Below are 17,029 nucleotides of genomic sequence, written 5' to 3'. Positions count from 1 at the left end.
ACCACACGCTCACCCGCTCACTCACCTACTCACTCACCTACTCACCCACACGCTCACCTGCTCACTCACTCACCCACACGCTCACCCGCTCACTCACCCACTCACTCACCCACTCATTCACTCATCCACTCACCCACCCACCCACTCACCCACTCACCCACTCAACCACTCACCCACTCACCCACTCATTCACTCACCCACTCACTCACCCACCCACCCACTCACTCACTCACTCACCCACACGCTCACTCACCTACTCACTCACTCACACGCTCACCCGCTCACTCACCTACTCACTCACCCACACGCTCACCCGCTCACTCACCTACTCACTCACCCACACGCTCACCCGCTCACTCACCTACTCACTCACCCGCACGCTCACCCGCTCACTCACCTACTCACTCACCCACACGCTCACCCGCTCACTCACCTACTCACTCACCTACTCACTCACCCACATGCTCACACGCTCACTCACCTACTCACTCACCCACACGCTCACCCGCTCACTCACCTACTCACTCACCCACTCACTCACTCATCCACTCACCCACCCACCCACTCACCCACTCACTCACTCACCCACTCATTCACTCACCCACCCACGCACTCATTCACCCACACATTCACCCACTAACCCTCACACTCACCCACCCACTCACCCACCCACCCACCCACTCACCCACCCACTCACTCACCCACCCACCCACCCACTCACTCACCCACTCACTCACCCACCCACTCACCCACCCACCCACCCACTCACCCACCCACTCACTCACCCACCCACCCACCCACTCACTCACCCACTCACTCACCCACCCAACCACCCACCCACTCACTCACCCACCCACTCACTCACCCACTCACTCACTTACCCACCTACCCAATCACCCACCCACCCACTCACCCACCCACCCACCCACTCACCCACTCACCCACTCACCCACTCACTCACCCACTCACCCACCCACTCACTCACCCACTCACCCACTCACCCACTCACCCACCCACCCACTCACCCACCCACCCACTCACCCACCACCCCCCCACTCACCCGAATGGTGAAGTCCCCCACGTTAAGGTCGGTGAGCAGTTCGTGGATGACTCTGATACACTCTGCGTCTGGCAACATTGCCTCATAGTGACCAGCAATGTCAAAGTCCTGAACCACAGAGACACGCTCGCTCACTCACTCGCCCGCACGCTCACTCACACGCTCACACGCTCACTCGCACACTCACTCACTCACACGCTCACTCACTCACTCGTACGCTCACTCGCACGCTCACTCACTCGCCCGCTCACTCGCACGCTCACTCACTCACACGCTCACTCACACGCTCACTCATTCGCTCACTCGCACGCTCACTCGCACGCTCACTCACTCACATGCTCACTCACACGCTCACTCACTCGCTCACTCGCACGGTCACTCGCACGCTCACTCACTCACATGCTCACTCACACGCTCACTCACTCGCTCACTCACTCGCTCACTCGCACGCTCACTCGCTCACTCACTCGCAAGCTCACTCACACGCTCACTCACTCACACACTCACTCACTCGCTCACTCACTCACACGCTCGGACGCTCACTCGCACGCTCACTCACACACTCACTCGCTCACTCACTCACTCACACACTTACTCGGTCACTCACTCACTCACACACTCACTCACTCACTCACCCACTCACTCACTCACACACTCACACACTCACGTGGTGAGTGAGTGAGTGATGTGGTGGGTGAGTGACGTGGTGAGTAAGTGACGTGGTGAGTGAGTGACGTGGTGAGTGAGTGACGTGGTGAGTGACGTGGTGAGTGAGTAACGTGGTGGGTGAGTGACGTGGTGAGTGAGTGACGTAGTGAGTGAGTGACATGGTGAGTGACGTGGTGGGTGAGTGACGTGGTGAGTGACGTGGTGAGTGAGTGAGTGACGTGGTGAGTGTTTGACGTGTTGAGTGACGTGGTGAGTGATGTGGTGAGTGACGTGGTGAGTGAGTGATGTGGTGAGTGACGTGGTGAGTGAGTGACGTGGTGAGTGAGTGACGTGGTGGGTGAGTGACGTGGTGAGTGAGTGACGTGGTGAGTGACGTGGTGAGTGACGTGGTGAGTGATGTGGTGAGTGACATGGTGGGTGAGTGGCGTGGTGAGTGAGTGACGTGGTGAGTGAGTGACATGGTGAGTGACGTGGTGAGTGACGTGGTGAGTGAGTGACGTGGTGAGTGAGTGACGTGGTGAGTGATGTGGAGAGTGGCGTGGTGAGTGAGTGACGTGGTGAGTGAGTGACGTGGTGAGTGACGTGGAGAGTGACGTGGTGAGTGACGTGGTGAGTGAGTGACGTGGTGGGTGAGTGACGTGGTGAGTGAGTGACGTGGTGGGTGACGTGGTGAGTGAGTGACGTGGTGAGTGAGTGACGTGGTGAGTGAGTGACGTGGTGAGTGACGTGGTGAGTGAGTGACGTGGTGAGTGAGTGACGTGGTGAGTGAGTGACGTGGTGGGTGACGTGGTGAGTGAGTGACGTGGTGAGTGAGTGACGTGGCGAGTGACGTGGTGAGTGAGTGACGTGGTGGGTGAGTGACGTGGTGAGTGACGTGGTGAGTGAGTGACGTGGTGAGTGAGTGACGTGGTGAGTGACGTGGTGAGTGAGTGACGTGGTGAGTGACGTGGTGAGTGAGTGACGTGGTGAGTGAGTGACGTGGTGAGTGAGTGACGTGGTGGGTGACGTGGTGAGTGAGTGACGTGGTGAGTGAGTGACGTGGTGAGTGACGTGGTGAGTGAGTGACGTGGTGGGTGAGTGACGTGGTGAGTGAGTGAGTGAGTGACGTGGTGAGTGACGTGGTGAGTGACGTGTTGAGTGAGTGACGTGGTGAGTGAGTGACGTGTTGAGTGAGTGACGTGGTGAGTGAGTGACGTGGTGAGTGACGTGGTGAGTGACGTGGTGGGTGAGTGACGTGGTGAGTGAGTGACGTGGTGAGTGAGTGACGTGGTGAGTGAGTGACGTGGTGAGTGAGTGACTTGGTGAGTGACGTGGTGAGTGAGTGACGTGGTGAGTGAGTGACGTGGTGAGTGACGTGGTGAGTGAGTGAGTGACGTGGTGAGTGACGTGGTGAGTAAGTGACGTGGTGAGTGAGTGACGTGGTGAGTGACGTGGTGAGTGAGTGAGTGACGTGGTGAGTGACGTGGTGAGTGAGTGACGTAGTGAGTGAGTGACGTGGTGAGTGAGTGAAGTGGTGAGTGAGTGACGTGGTGAGTGACGTGGTGAGTGACGTTGAGAGTGAGTGACGTGGTGAGTGAGTGACGTGGTGAGTGAATGACGTGGTGAGTGACGTGGTGAGTGACGTGGTGAGTGAGTGATGTGGAGAGTGACGTGGTGAGTGAGTGACGTGGTGAGTGACGTGGTGAGTGAGTGACGTGGTGAGTGAGTGACGTGGTGAGTGAGTGACGTGGTGAGTGAGTGACGTGGTGGGTGAGTGACGTGGAGAGTGAGTGACGTGGTGAGTGACGTGGTGGGTGAGTGACGTGGTGAGTGAGTGACGTGGTGAGTGACGTGGTGAGTGAGTGACGTGGTGGGTGAGCGTGCGGGCGACTCACACACTGCCAGAACTCGCGTAGTCGCCCCTGAGCGAGCGAGGGGTTCTCCCTGCGGTAGACTCGCCCCACCTGGTAGCGCTTCATGTGACGTGGTGAGTGACGTGGTGAGTGAGTGAGTGACGTGGTGAGTGACGTGGTGAGTGAGTGACATGGTGAGTGACGTGGTGAGTGACGTGGTGAGTGAGTGAGTGACGTGGTGAGTGAGTGACGTGGTGAGTGACGTGGTGAGTGAGTGACGTGGTGAGTGACGTGGTGAGTGACGTGGTGAGTGAGTGAGTGACGTGGTGAGTGAGTGACGTGGTGAGTGACGTGGTGAGTGACGTGGTGAGTGACGTGGTGGGTGAGCGTGCGGGCGACTCACACACTGCCAGAACTCGCGAAGTCGCCCCTGAGCGAGCGAGGGGTTCTCCCTGCGGTAGACTCGCCCCACCTGGTAGCGCTTCATGTGACGTGGTGAGTGACGTGGTGAGTGACGTGGTGAGTGACGTGGTGAGTGACGTGGTGAGTGAGTGACGTGGTGGGTGAGTGACGTGGTGAGTGAGTGACGTGGTGGGTGAGCGTGCGGGCGACTCACACACTGCCAGAACTAGCGTAGTCGCCCCTGAGCGAGCGAGGGGTTCTCCCTGCGGTAGACTCGCCCCACCTGGTAGCGCTTCATGTGACGTGGTGAGTGACGTGGTGAGTGAGTGACGTGGTGAGTGACGTGGTGAGTGAGTGACGTGGTGAGTGACGTGGTGAGTGAGTGACGTGGTGAGTGAGTGAAGTGACGTGGTGAGTGACGTGGTGGGTGAGTGACGTGGTGAGTGAGTGAAGTGACGTGGTGAGTGAGTGACGTGGTGGGTGAGTGACGTGGTGAGTGACGTGGTGAGTGAGTGACGTGGTGAGTGAGTGACGTGGTGAGTGACGTGGTGAGTGAGTGACGTGGTGAGTGAGTGACGTGGTGAGTGACGTGGTGAGTGAGTGACGTGGTGAGTGAGTGAAGTGACGTGGTGAGTGACGTGGTGGGTGAGTGACGTGGTGAGTGACGTGGTGAGTGACGTGGTGAGTGAGTGACGTGGTGAGTGACGTGGTGAGTGAGTGACGTGGTGAGTGAGTGAAGTGACGTGGTGAGTGACGTGGTGGGTGAGTGAGTGACGTGGTGAGTGACGTGGTGAGTGACGTGGTGGGTGAGTGACGTGGTGGGTGAGCGTGCGGGCGACTCACACACTGCCAGAACTCCTGAAGTCGTCCCTGAGCGAGCGAGGGGTTCTCCCTGCGGTAGACTCGCCCCACCTGGTAGCGCTTCATGTGACGTGGTGAGTGACGTGGTGGGTGAGTGACGTGGTGAGTGACGTGGTGAGTGACGTGGTGAGTGAGTGACGTGATGAGTGACGTGGTGAGTGACGTGGTGAGTGAGTGACGTGTTGAGTGAGTGAGTGACGTGTTGAGTGAGTGACGTGGTGAGTGAGTGACGTGGTGAGTGACGTGGTGAGTGACGTGGAGAGTGATGTGGTGAGTGACGTGGTGAGTGAGTGACGTGGTGGGTGAGTGACGTGGTGAGTGAGTGACGTGGTGGGTGACGTGGTGAGTGAGTGACGTGGTGAGTGAGTGACGTGGTGAGTGAGTGACGTGGTGAGTGAGTGACGTGGTGGGTGACGTGGTGAGTGAGTGACGTGGTGAGTGAGTGACGTGGTGAGTGACGTGGTGAGTGAGTGACGTGGTGGGTGAGTGACGTGGTGAGTGACGTGGTGAGTGAGTGACGTGGTGAGTGAGTGACGTGGTGAGTGACGTGGTGAGTGAGTGACGTGGTGAGTGAGTGACGTGGTGAGTGACGTGGTGAGTGAGTGACGTGGTGAGTGAGTGAAGTGACGTGGTGAGTGACGTGGTGGGTGAGTGACGTGGTGAGTGACGTGGTGAGTGACGTGGTGAGTGAGTGACGTGGTGAGTGACGTGGTGAGTGAGTGACGTGGTGAGTGAGTGAAGTGACGTGGTGAGTGACGTGGTGGGTGAGTGACGTGGTGAGTGAGTGAAGTGACGTGGTGAGTGAGTGACGAGGTGGGTGAGTGACGTGGTGAGTGACGTGGTGAGTGAGTGACGTGGTGAGTGAGTGACGTGGTGAGTGACGTGGTGAGTGAGTGACGTGGTGAGTGAGTGACGTGGTGAGTGACGTGGTGAGTGAGTGACGTGGTGAGTGAGTGAAGTGACGTGGTGAGTGACGTGGTGGGTGAGTGACGTGGTGAGTGACGTGGTGAGTGACGTGGTGAGTGAGTGACGTGGTGAGTGACGTGGTGAGTGAGTGACGTGGTGAGTGAGTGAAGTGACGTGGTGAGTGACGTGGTGGGTGAGTGACGTGGTGAGTGAGTGAAGTGACGTGGTGAGTGAGTGACGAGGTGGGTGAGTGACGTGGTGAGTGACGTGGTGAGTGAGTGACGTGGTGAGTGAGTGACGTGGTGAGTGACGTGGTGAGTGAGTGACGTGGTGAGTGAGTGACGTGGTGAGTGACGTGGTGAGTGAGTGACGTGGTGAGTGAGTGAAGTGACGTGGTGAGTGACGTGGTGGGTGAGTGACGTGGTGAGTGACGTGGTGAGTGACGTGGTGAGTGAGTGACGTGGTGAGTGACGTGGTGAGTGAGTGACGTGGTGAGTGAGTGAAGTGACGTGGTGAGTGACGTGGTGGGTGAGTGAGTGACGTGGTGAGTGACGTGGTGAGTGACGTGGTGGGTGAGTGACGTGGTGGGTGAGCGTGCGGGCGACTCACACACTGCCAGAACTCGCGAAGTCGCCCCTGAGCGAGCGAGGGGTTCTCCCTGCGGTAGACTCGCCCCACCTGGTAGCGCTTCATGTGACGTGGTGAGTGACGTGGTGAGTGACGTGGTGAGTGACGTGGTGAGTGACGTGGTGAGTGACGTGGTGAGTGAGTGACGTGGTGGGTGAGCGTGCGGGCGACTCACACACTGCCAGAACTCCCGAAGTCGTCCCTGAGCGAGCGAGGGGTTCTCCCTGCGGTAGACTCGCCCCACCTGGTAGCGCTTCATGTGACGTGGTGAGTGACGTGGTGAGTGACGTGGTGAGTGACGTGGTGAGTGAGTGACGTGGTGAGTGAGTGACGTGGTGAGTGACGTGGTGAGTGACGTGGTGAGTGAGTGACGTGGTGGGTGAGTGACGTGGTGAGTGACGTGGTGAGTGACGTGGTGAGTGAGTGACGTGGTGGGTGAGCGTGCGGGCGACTCACACACTGCCAGAACTCCCGAAGTCGTCCCTGAGCGAGCGAGGGGTTCTCCCTGCGGTAGACTCGCCCCACCTGGTAGCGCTTCATGTGACGTGGTGAGTGACGTGGTGAGTGAGTGAGTGACGTGGTGAGTGACGTGGTGGGTGAGTGACGTGGTGGGTGAGTGACGTGGTGGGTGAGTGACGTGGTGGGTGAGCGTGCGGGCGACTCACACACTGCCAGAACTCCCGAAGTCGCCCCTGAGCGAGCGAGGGGTTCTCCCTGCGGTAGACTCGCCCCACCTGGTAGCGCTTCATGTGACGTGGTGAGTGACGTGGTGAGTGACGTGGTGAGTGAGTGACGTGGTGAGTGACGTGGTGAGTGACGTGGTGAGTGACGTGGTGGGTGAGTGACGTGGTGGGTGAGCGTGCGGGCGACTCACACACTGCCAGAACTCCCGTAGTCGTCCCTGAGCGAGCGAGGGGTTCTCCCTGCGGTAGACTCGCCCCACCTGGTAGCGCTTCATGTGACGTGGTGAGTGACGTGGTGAGTGACGTGGTGAGTGACGTGGTGAGTGACGTGGTGAGTGACGTGGTGGGTGAGTGACGTGGTGGGTGAGCGTGCGGGCGACTCACACACTGCCAGAACTCGCGAAGTCGTCCCTGAGCGAGCGAGGGGTTCTCCCTGCGGTAGACTCGCCCCACCTGGTAGCGCTTCATGTGACGTGGTGAGTGACGTGGTGAGTGACGTGGTGAGTGACGTGGTGAGTGACGTGGTGGGTGACGTGGTGGGTGAGTGACGTGGTGGGTGAGCGTGCGGGCGACTCACACACTGCCAGAACTCCCGAAGTCGTCCCTGAGCGAGCGAGGGGTTCTCCCTGCGGTAGACTCGCCCCACCTGGTAGCGCTTCATGCGACGTGGTGAGTGACGTGGTGAGTGACGTGGTGAGTGAGTGACGTGGTGAGTGACGTGGTGAGTGACGTGGTGAGTGACGTGGTGGGTGACGTGGTGAGTGAGTGATGTGGAGAGTGACGTGGTGAGTGAGTGACGTGGTGAGTGACGTGGTGAGTGAGTGACGTGGTGAGTGAGTGACGTGGTGAGTGAGTGACGTGGTGAGTGAGTGACGTGGTGGGTGAGTGACGTGGAGAGTGAGTGACGTGGTGAGTGACGTGGTGGGTGAGTGACGTGGTGAGTGAGTGACGTGGTGAGTGACGTGGTGAGTGAGTGACGTGGTGGGTGAGCGTGCGGGCGACTCACACACTGCCAGAACTCGCGTAGTCGCCCCTGAGCGAGCGAGGGGTTCTCCCTGCGGTAGACTCGCCCCACCTGGTAGCGCTTCATGCGACGCAGGTTGAAACAAGCCAGGTAGCGGGCAAACGGCACCTGTAGGGGAGGGGCATGGGGGGGGAGGGGCATGGGGGGGAGGGGCATGGGGGGGAGGGGCATGGGGGGGAGGGGCATGAGGGGGAGGGGCATGGGGGATGGTGGTGATGGTGGTGGTGGTGATGGTGGTGATGGTAGTGGTGGTGATGGTGGTGATGGTGGTGGGGATGGTGGTGGAGGTGGTGGTGGGGATGGTGGTGGTGGTGGTGGTGGTGATGGTGGTGGTGATGGTGGTGGTGGTGGAGGTGGTGGTGGTGGTGATGGTGATGGTGGTGATGGTGGAGGTGATGGTGGTGATGGTGGTGGTGATGGTGGTGATGGTGGTGGTGATGGTGATGGTGGTGGTGGTGGTGGTGATGGTGGTGGTGATGGTGGTGGTGATGGTGGTGGTGATGGTGGTGGTGATGGTGGTGGTGGTGGAGGTGATGGTGGTGATGGTGGTGATGGTGGTGGAGGTGATGGTGGTGATGGTGGTGGTGGAGGTGATGGTGGTGATGGTGATGGTGGTGGTGATGGTGGTGGTGATGGTGGTGGTGGGGATGGTGGTGGTGGTGATGGTGGTGGTGGTGGTGGGGATGGTGGTGATGGTGGTGGAGGTGATGGTGGTGGTGGTGGTGATGGTGGTGGTGATGGTGGTGATGGTGGTGGTGGTGGAGGTGATGGTGGTGGTGATGGTGGTGGTGATGGTGGTGGTGGTGGTGGTGGTGATGGTGATGGTGATGATGGTGGTGGTGATGGTGGTGGTGGTGGTGGTAGTGTTGATGGTGGTGATGGTGGTGGTGGTGGTGATAGTGGTGGTGATGGTGGTGGTGATGGTGGTGATGGTGGTGGTGATGGTGATGGTGGTGGTGGTGGTGGTGGTGATGGTGGTGGTGATGGTGGTGGTGATGGTGGTGGTGATGGTGGTGGTGATGGTGGTGGTGGTGGAGGTGATGGTGGTGATGGTGGTGATGGTGGTGGAGGTGATGGTGGTGATGGTGGTGGTGGGAGGTGATGGTGGTGATGGTGATGGTGGTGGTGATGGTGGTGGTGATGGTGGTGGTGATGGTGGTGATGGTGGTGGTGGTGGAGGTGATGGTGGTGGTGATGGTGGTGGTGATGGTGGTGGTGGTGGTGGTGGTGATGGTGATGGTGATGATGGTGGTGGTGATGGTGGTGGTGGTGGTGGTAGTGTTGATGGTGGTGATGGTGGTGGTGGTGGTGATAGTGGTGGTGATGGTGGTGGTGATGGTGGTGATGGTGGTGATGGTGGTGGTGATGATGGTGGTGGTGATGGTGATGGTGGTGGAGGTGATGGTGGTGGTGATGGTGGTGATGGTGGTGGTGATGATGGTGGTGATGGTCGTGGTGATGATGATGGTGGTGGTGATGATGATGATGGTGGTGATGGTGGTGGTGGTGATGGTGATGATGGTGGTGGTGGTGATAGTGGTGGTGATGGTGGTGGTGATGGTGGTGATGGTGGTGGTGGTGATAGTGGTGGTGATGATGGTGGTGGTGATAGTGGTGGTGATAGTGGTGGTGATGGTGGTGGTGGTGATGGTGGTGGTGATGGTGGTGGTGGTGATGATGGTGATGGTGGTGGTGGAGGTGATGGTGATGATGGTGGTGGTGGTGATGGTGGTGGTGGTGATGGTGGTGGTGGTGGTGATGATGGTGGTGGTGATGGTGGTGGTGGTGGTGATGGTGATGATGGTGGTGGTGGTGATGGTGGTGGTGGTGGTGATGGTGGTGGTGGTGGTGGTGATGGTGGTGGTGATGGTGGTGGTGATGGTGGTGATGGTGGTGGTGGTGATGGTGGTGGTGGTGATGGTGGCGGTGGTGATGGTGATGATGGTGATGTTGCTGATGATGGTGATGATGGTGGTGGTGGTGATGGTGATGTTGCTGATGATGGTGATGGTGATGGTCACCGTGAGGTCGTAGCGTAGGGCCAGGAGCTCTCCTCCCTGGTCCTGGAGCTCGTAGATCAGATGAGACTCCTCTCCGTAATGACCCAGCAAGACGTCCTACACCACCACCACCACCATCATCATCATCATTCACCACCATCACCATCACCACCACCACCACCACCATCACCTCCATCACCACCTCCACCACCTCCACCTCCACCACCATCACCACCATCACCACCACCATCACCATCACCACCATCATCACCATCCACCACCACCATCACCATCACCACCACCACCATCACCACCACCACAATCACCATCACCACCACAATCACCATCACCACCACCTATCATACCATCACCACCATCATCACCATCATCCCACCATCACCATCACCACCACCACCACCACCATCACCACCACCACCATCACCACCACCACCATCACCACCACCATCACCACAAGCACCATCACTGCCCCACCATCACCACCATCACCATCACCACCACCATCACCACCACCACCATCACCACCACCACACCATCACCATCACCACCACCATCACCACCATCACCATCACCACCATCACCATCATCACCATCATCACCATCACCACCATCATCACCATCACCACCACCATCACCATCACCACCACCATCACCACCATCACCACCATCACCATCATCACCATCATCACCATCACCACCATCATCACCATCACCACCACCATCACCACCACCATCACCATCACCACCACCATCACCATCACCACCATCGCCACCATCACCATCACCACCACCTTCACCATCATCACCACCATCACCATCACCACCACCACCATCACCACCACCACCATCCCCACCACCACCATCACCACCATCACTACCACCATCCCCACCACCACCATCCCCACCACCACCATCCCCACCACCACCACCATCACTACCACCACCATCACCACCACCACCACCATCACCACCATCACCACCATCCCCATCACCACCACCATCACCACCACCACCATCACCACCACCATCACTACCACCACCATCACCACCATCACCATCACCACCATCACTACAACCACCATCACCACCACCACCATTACCACCACCATCACCACCACCACCATCACTACCACCACCACGACCATCACTACCATCACCACCATTACCACCATCACTACCACCACCATCACCACCACCACCACCACCACCATTACCCCCACCATCACCACCACCACCATCACCAAAATCACCACCATCACCACCATCACCATCACCACCATCACCATCACCACCACCATCACCACCACCATCACCACCACCACCACCATCACCACCACCACCAGCACCATCACCACCACCACCATCACCACCACCACCATCACCACCACCATCACCACCACCACCACCATCACCACCACCACCATCACCACCACCACCATCACCACCATCACCATCACCACCATCACCATCATCACCATCATCACCATCACCACCATCATCACCATCACCGTCACCACCACCATCACCACCATCACCACCATCATCACCACCACCATCACCATCACCACCATCGCCACCATCACCATCACCACCACCATCACCATCATCACCACCATCACCATCACCACCACCACCATCACCACCACCACCATCCCCACCACCACCATCACCACCACCACCATCACTACCACCATCCCCACCACCACCACCACCATCCCCACCACCACCACCACCATCACCACCACCATCCCCATCACCACCACCATCACCACTACCACCATCACCACCACCATCACTACCACCACCATCACCACCATCACCATCACCACCATCACTACAACCACCATCACCACCACCACCATCACCACCACCACCACCACCACGACCATCACTACCATCACCACCACCACCACCATCACTACCACCACCATCACCACCACCACCACCATTACCCCCACCATCACCACCACCACCACCACCATCACCACCATCACCACCATCACCACCATCACCATCACCACCACCATCACCCATCACCACCACCACCATCACCACCACCACCACCATCACCACCACCACCACCACCACCATCACCACCATCACCATCACCACCACCACCACCATCACCACCATCACCACCACCATCACCACCATCACCACCACCATCACCACCACCATCACCACCATCACCACCACCACCACCATCACCACCACCATCATCACCACCATCACCACCATCACCACCACCATCACCACCACCATCATCACCACCATCACCACCACCATCACCACCACCATCACCACCATCATCACCACCATCACCACCATCACCATCACCACCACCACCACCATCACCATCACCACCACCATCACCACCACCATCATCACCACCATCACCACCATCACCACCACCATCACCACCACCACCATCATCACCACCACCACCACCATCATCACCATCACCACCATCACCACCACCACCATCACCACCACCACCACCATCACCACCACCATCACCATCACCTTGCGTTCCAGGAGGGGTGTGTCCATGGCCTGTGCACCGTGCCTACGGAAGCAGGCGATGGCCGTGTCGAGGACGTGGCTCACGAGAGACATTCTCTGAGGATCGCTGTCTCTCATGCCCTGCACACACACACACACAGACACACAGTGACACACAGTGACACACACACAGACACACAGTGACACACACAGTGACACACACACAGACACACACACACACAGTGACACACACAGACACACACACACAGACACACACACACAACCGACACACACACACACACAGTCACACACACACACACAGTGACACACACACAGTGACACACACATACACACACACAGTGACACACACACAGTGACACACACACACAGTGACACACACAGTGACACACACACACACACACAGTGACACACACACAGACACACACACACAGACACACACACAGTGACACACACACACACACAGACACACACACAAGACACACACACAGACACAGACACACACACAGACACACACACAGACACACACACACAGTGACACACACAGTGACACACACACACAGACACACACACACAGTGACACACACACACAGTGACACACACACAGTGACACACACACAGTGACACACACATACACACACAGACACACAGACACACACACACAGACACACACACACAGTCACACACACACACACAGTGACACACACACAGTGACACACACATACACACACAGACACACACACACACACAGACACACACAGTGAAACACACACACAGACACACACAGATACACACAGACACACACACACAGACACACACACACATACACACACACAGACACACACACAGTCACACACACACACAGACACACACACACAGTGACACACACACACATACACACACACACAGACACACACACAGTGACACACACACACAGACACACAGTGACACACACAGTGACACACACACAGTGACACACACACACACACAGACACACACACAGACACACACAGACACACACACACACACACAGATACAGACACACACACAGACACACACACACACACACAGACACACAGACACACACACACACACAGTGACACACACACACACAGATACAGACACACACACACAGACACACACACAGACAGACACACACAGACAGACACAGACACACACACAGACACACACACAGACACACACACACAGACACACACACAGACACACACACACACAGACACACACACAGACACACACACAGACACACAGACACACACACACACACACAGTGACACACAGACACACACACAGACACACACACACACACAGACACACACACAGACACACACACAGACACACACACACAGATACATGTGCTATGGGTTGACTGCTGTGCCAGGCTAGGTGCAGGAGGTCACGGGACAGACCCTGCAGGTGACATGGGTTGTCAACACGAAACTCCAACATAGAGGAGGTGGATGTTTAGTCGCAGCAGCAGCAGTAGCATCAGCATCAGCACCATCATCATCATCAGCAGGTGTGAGTGTATGTGTGTCTGTGTGTGTGTGCGTGTGTGTGAGTGTGTATGTAAGTGTGTGTAAGTGTGTATGTGAGTGTGTGTATATGTGTGAATGTGAATGAGTGTATGTGAGTGTATGTATGTGTGTATTCATGAGTGTATGTGTGTGTGTATGTGTGTGTATGTGTGTGTGTGTGAATGTGAGTGTATGTGTGTGTGTGTATATGTGAATGTGTGTATGTATGTGTGTATGAGTGTATGTGTGTGTATGTGTGTGTATGTGTGTGTGTGAATGTGAGTGTATGTGTGTGAATGTGTATGTGTGTGTGTGGGGAGCGATAGTGTAGCGGTTGGCACGCTGCGCTATGAACCTGGCGACCCGGGTTCGATTCCCGCTCACGGCCAACACCAGTGACGATTATCTGAACCGGTCCCGGGCCTCCCCTAGGTCGACTCAGCCTCAAATGAGTACCTGGTGCGGTGTGTAAACATTGCCACTAGGGAGACAAAGGCGGTCGGGCGTGGTGCTGGCCACCCACCCCCTCGTGTACCGTTCCGGCCTTCAAAGGTGCTCGCTAACAGCACTTGCCCCTACAGTCTGTTAAGGCTATATGGGGGATCTTTGTCTTTATCTTTGTGTGAATGTGTGAATGTGAATGTGTGAATGTGAATGTGTGTATGTGTGTATGTGAGTGTGTGCGTGTGTATGTGTGTGTATGTGTGTGCATGTGTGTGCATGTGTGTGCATGTGTGTGCATGTGTGTGCATGTGTGTGTATGTGTGTATATGTGTGTGCATGTGTGTGCATGTGTAGTGTATGTGCGTGTATGTATGTGTGTGTGAATGTGAGTGTATGTGTGTGCGTGTGTGAATGTGTGAATGTGAGTGTGTGTATGTGTGTGTATGTGTGTGTGAGTGTGTGTATGTGAGTGTATGTGTGTATGTATGTGTATGTGTGTATGTATGTGTGTGTATGTGTGTGTGTGAATGTGAGTGTATGTGTGTGTATGTGTGAATGTGTATGTGTGTATGTATGTGTGTATGTATGTGTGTGTGTATGTGTGTGTGTGAGTGTGTATGTGAGGGAAAATCCCTCAGCCAGGAAAACATCGTGGCACAAAGTGAGGATGACCCTGCTGAGGCTGCGGTGCCTCAAATATTGGATGAAGTCACCCCCTGTGAGTGGCTGGCTGAGGTGCCATCTGCTGAGGAAGTATTGAAGGCGATCCGGAGTCTGAGACCAGGAAAGGCAGCGGGCAGAGATGATCTCCCAAGCGAAATGCTGAGGGAGGGTGGCGTTTGTGCACAGACTGCCCTATATGACATCATAACAACAGTCTGGACCACTGGACGGGTTCCGCAACATTGGAAGGATGCGCTGGTGGTCCCCCTTTTAAGAAGGGGGACCGCACAGACTGTAACAACTACAGGGGCATCTCACTCCTCAGTGTGCCGGGAAAGGTCCTGGCAAGGATTATTCAGCATCGCCTTGCCAGGCACGCTGAGGAGAGGCTTGCGGAGCCCCAATGCGGTTTCAGGAAAGGGCGGTCCTGCACAGATGCCATATTTTCTGTCCGTCTGCTACAGCAGAGGTGTAGGGAATTCCAACAAGACCTACATCTCTGCTTTATTGACCTGGTCAAGGCCTATGATACCATCAGTAGGCCTGGGCTCTGGGTCGTTCTTCGTGCTTTTGGAGTACCTGACCCTCTGCTCACGATCATTAAGGACCTTCATGATGGTGAGCGGGCCCGGGTAAAACGACGTGGCCGGGAGTCAGAGCCATTCCCTGTACACCTTGGGGTGCGACAGGGATGTCCTCTGGCTCCCACATTATTTAACATCTATTTTGACCACGTAGTTCGTGAAGCCTTCAATAGCTGTACCGGGGGAATCTCCATATGGTACAGATATAATGGGAGGCTAATCGATGCCCGGGTGCGGTCAAGGGATGGCTCCCTATTGCTCAACCACGTTATGTATGCTGATGACTTGGTAATAGCTGCTCAGTCAGAGGAGGAGTTGGAGACGCTGCTGCTGAGACTGGAGCGTGCCACTAAGAGGTGGGGCCTTACCATCAGCCCCACCAAAACTAAGCACCTGCCTGGGTATTTTGTACCATCGGACACTCCACCCCCACAACTCCCAATCGGTGATGGGGCAGTTGTGGAGAGAGTGGAGAGTTTCCCATACCTGGGCAGTGTGCTTATGACTGGCTCCAGTTTAACAGCAGAGGTCTCACTCCGAATCAGTCGAGCGGCAATATCTTTTCATCGGTTGCGTAACGCTGTGTGGAAGCTACCTGGTCTGTCGCTCCGCACTAAGCTTCAGGTCTTCTCGGCCACGGTCATTCCCTCCCTACTCTACGCTTGCGAAACGTGGACCCCCCTAATGGAACATCTTCGCCGGTTAGAAACATTTAGGCTGGCCTGCCTACGATCCATCCTGGGTTTAACCAGACTGGATTGTGTGAGGAGCTCACAAATCCTTGAAAGATCTGGGCAGGGTCCCATCGGTGAGCTCCTCCGGCAGGCAAGGCTGCGATGGCTGGGTCATGTAGCCCGCATGCCCAGCCACCGCATGCCGAAACAGCTTTTGTTTGGCCGGATTGAGGGGGCTAAGCGGGCGCGGCACGGGCTAGAGAAGAGATGGAGTGATGTGGTACAGGAGGACGTGGAGCTGAGTGGACTTGCCGATGACTGGTACCAGCGGTGTCAAGATCGGCCTCTGTGGAGGAGGCTCGTGAAGGATGCTACTGGGCAGTTGGAGGCAGTCGCCCTCCAACAACAACGGAGGGCGGAGGAGCGACGCTCACAACAGCGAGCGGAGCGCCGGGTGGCTAAAGCACAGCAGGTTGGCACAGTAGGGGGCACAGGTGGTGCATCAGCCAGTCATCTCAGTCAGTCGA

At 56.7% G+C, this 17,029-nt stretch overlaps 2 protein-coding genes and 1 pseudogene across 2 annotated transcripts in view; 1 reads left to right on the top strand and 2 right to left on the bottom strand.

Annotated features, from left to right (window-relative positions):
• LOC116957516 (large ribosomal subunit protein eL42) overlaps positions 1-17,029 on the top strand; it is a 55,935-nt gene that overhangs the window by 7,890 nt on the left and 31,016 nt on the right. The window lies entirely within an intron of this gene.
• Positions 7,312-17,029, bottom strand: part of LOC142907257 (uncharacterized) — a 20,751-nt gene continuing 11,033 nt past the window's right edge. The window contains exons 4-6 of the mRNA XM_076056547.1: positions 12,606-12,725; positions 10,086-10,181; positions 7,312-8,172 (exon numbers count right to left, since the gene is read on the bottom strand). Of these exons, the coding sequence (XP_075912662.1) occupies positions 7,312-8,172; positions 10,086-10,181; positions 12,606-12,725 (1,077 nt within the window). The remainder of the gene's footprint in view (positions 8,173-10,085; positions 10,182-12,605; positions 12,726-17,029) is intronic.
• LOC142907269 (uncharacterized) lies at positions 8,267-9,352 on the bottom strand (annotated as a pseudogene).

Source organism: Petromyzon marinus, chromosome 76 (assembly GCF_048934315.1).
Source record: "Petromyzon marinus isolate PM22_M1 ecotype Great Lakes invasive population chromosome 76, UKy_Petmar_22M1.pri1.0, whole genome shotgun sequence".
NCBI lineage: Eukaryota > Metazoa > Chordata > Hyperoartia > Petromyzontiformes > Petromyzontidae > Petromyzon > Petromyzon marinus.
This window is presented reverse-complemented; position numbering and strand designations above follow the sequence as displayed.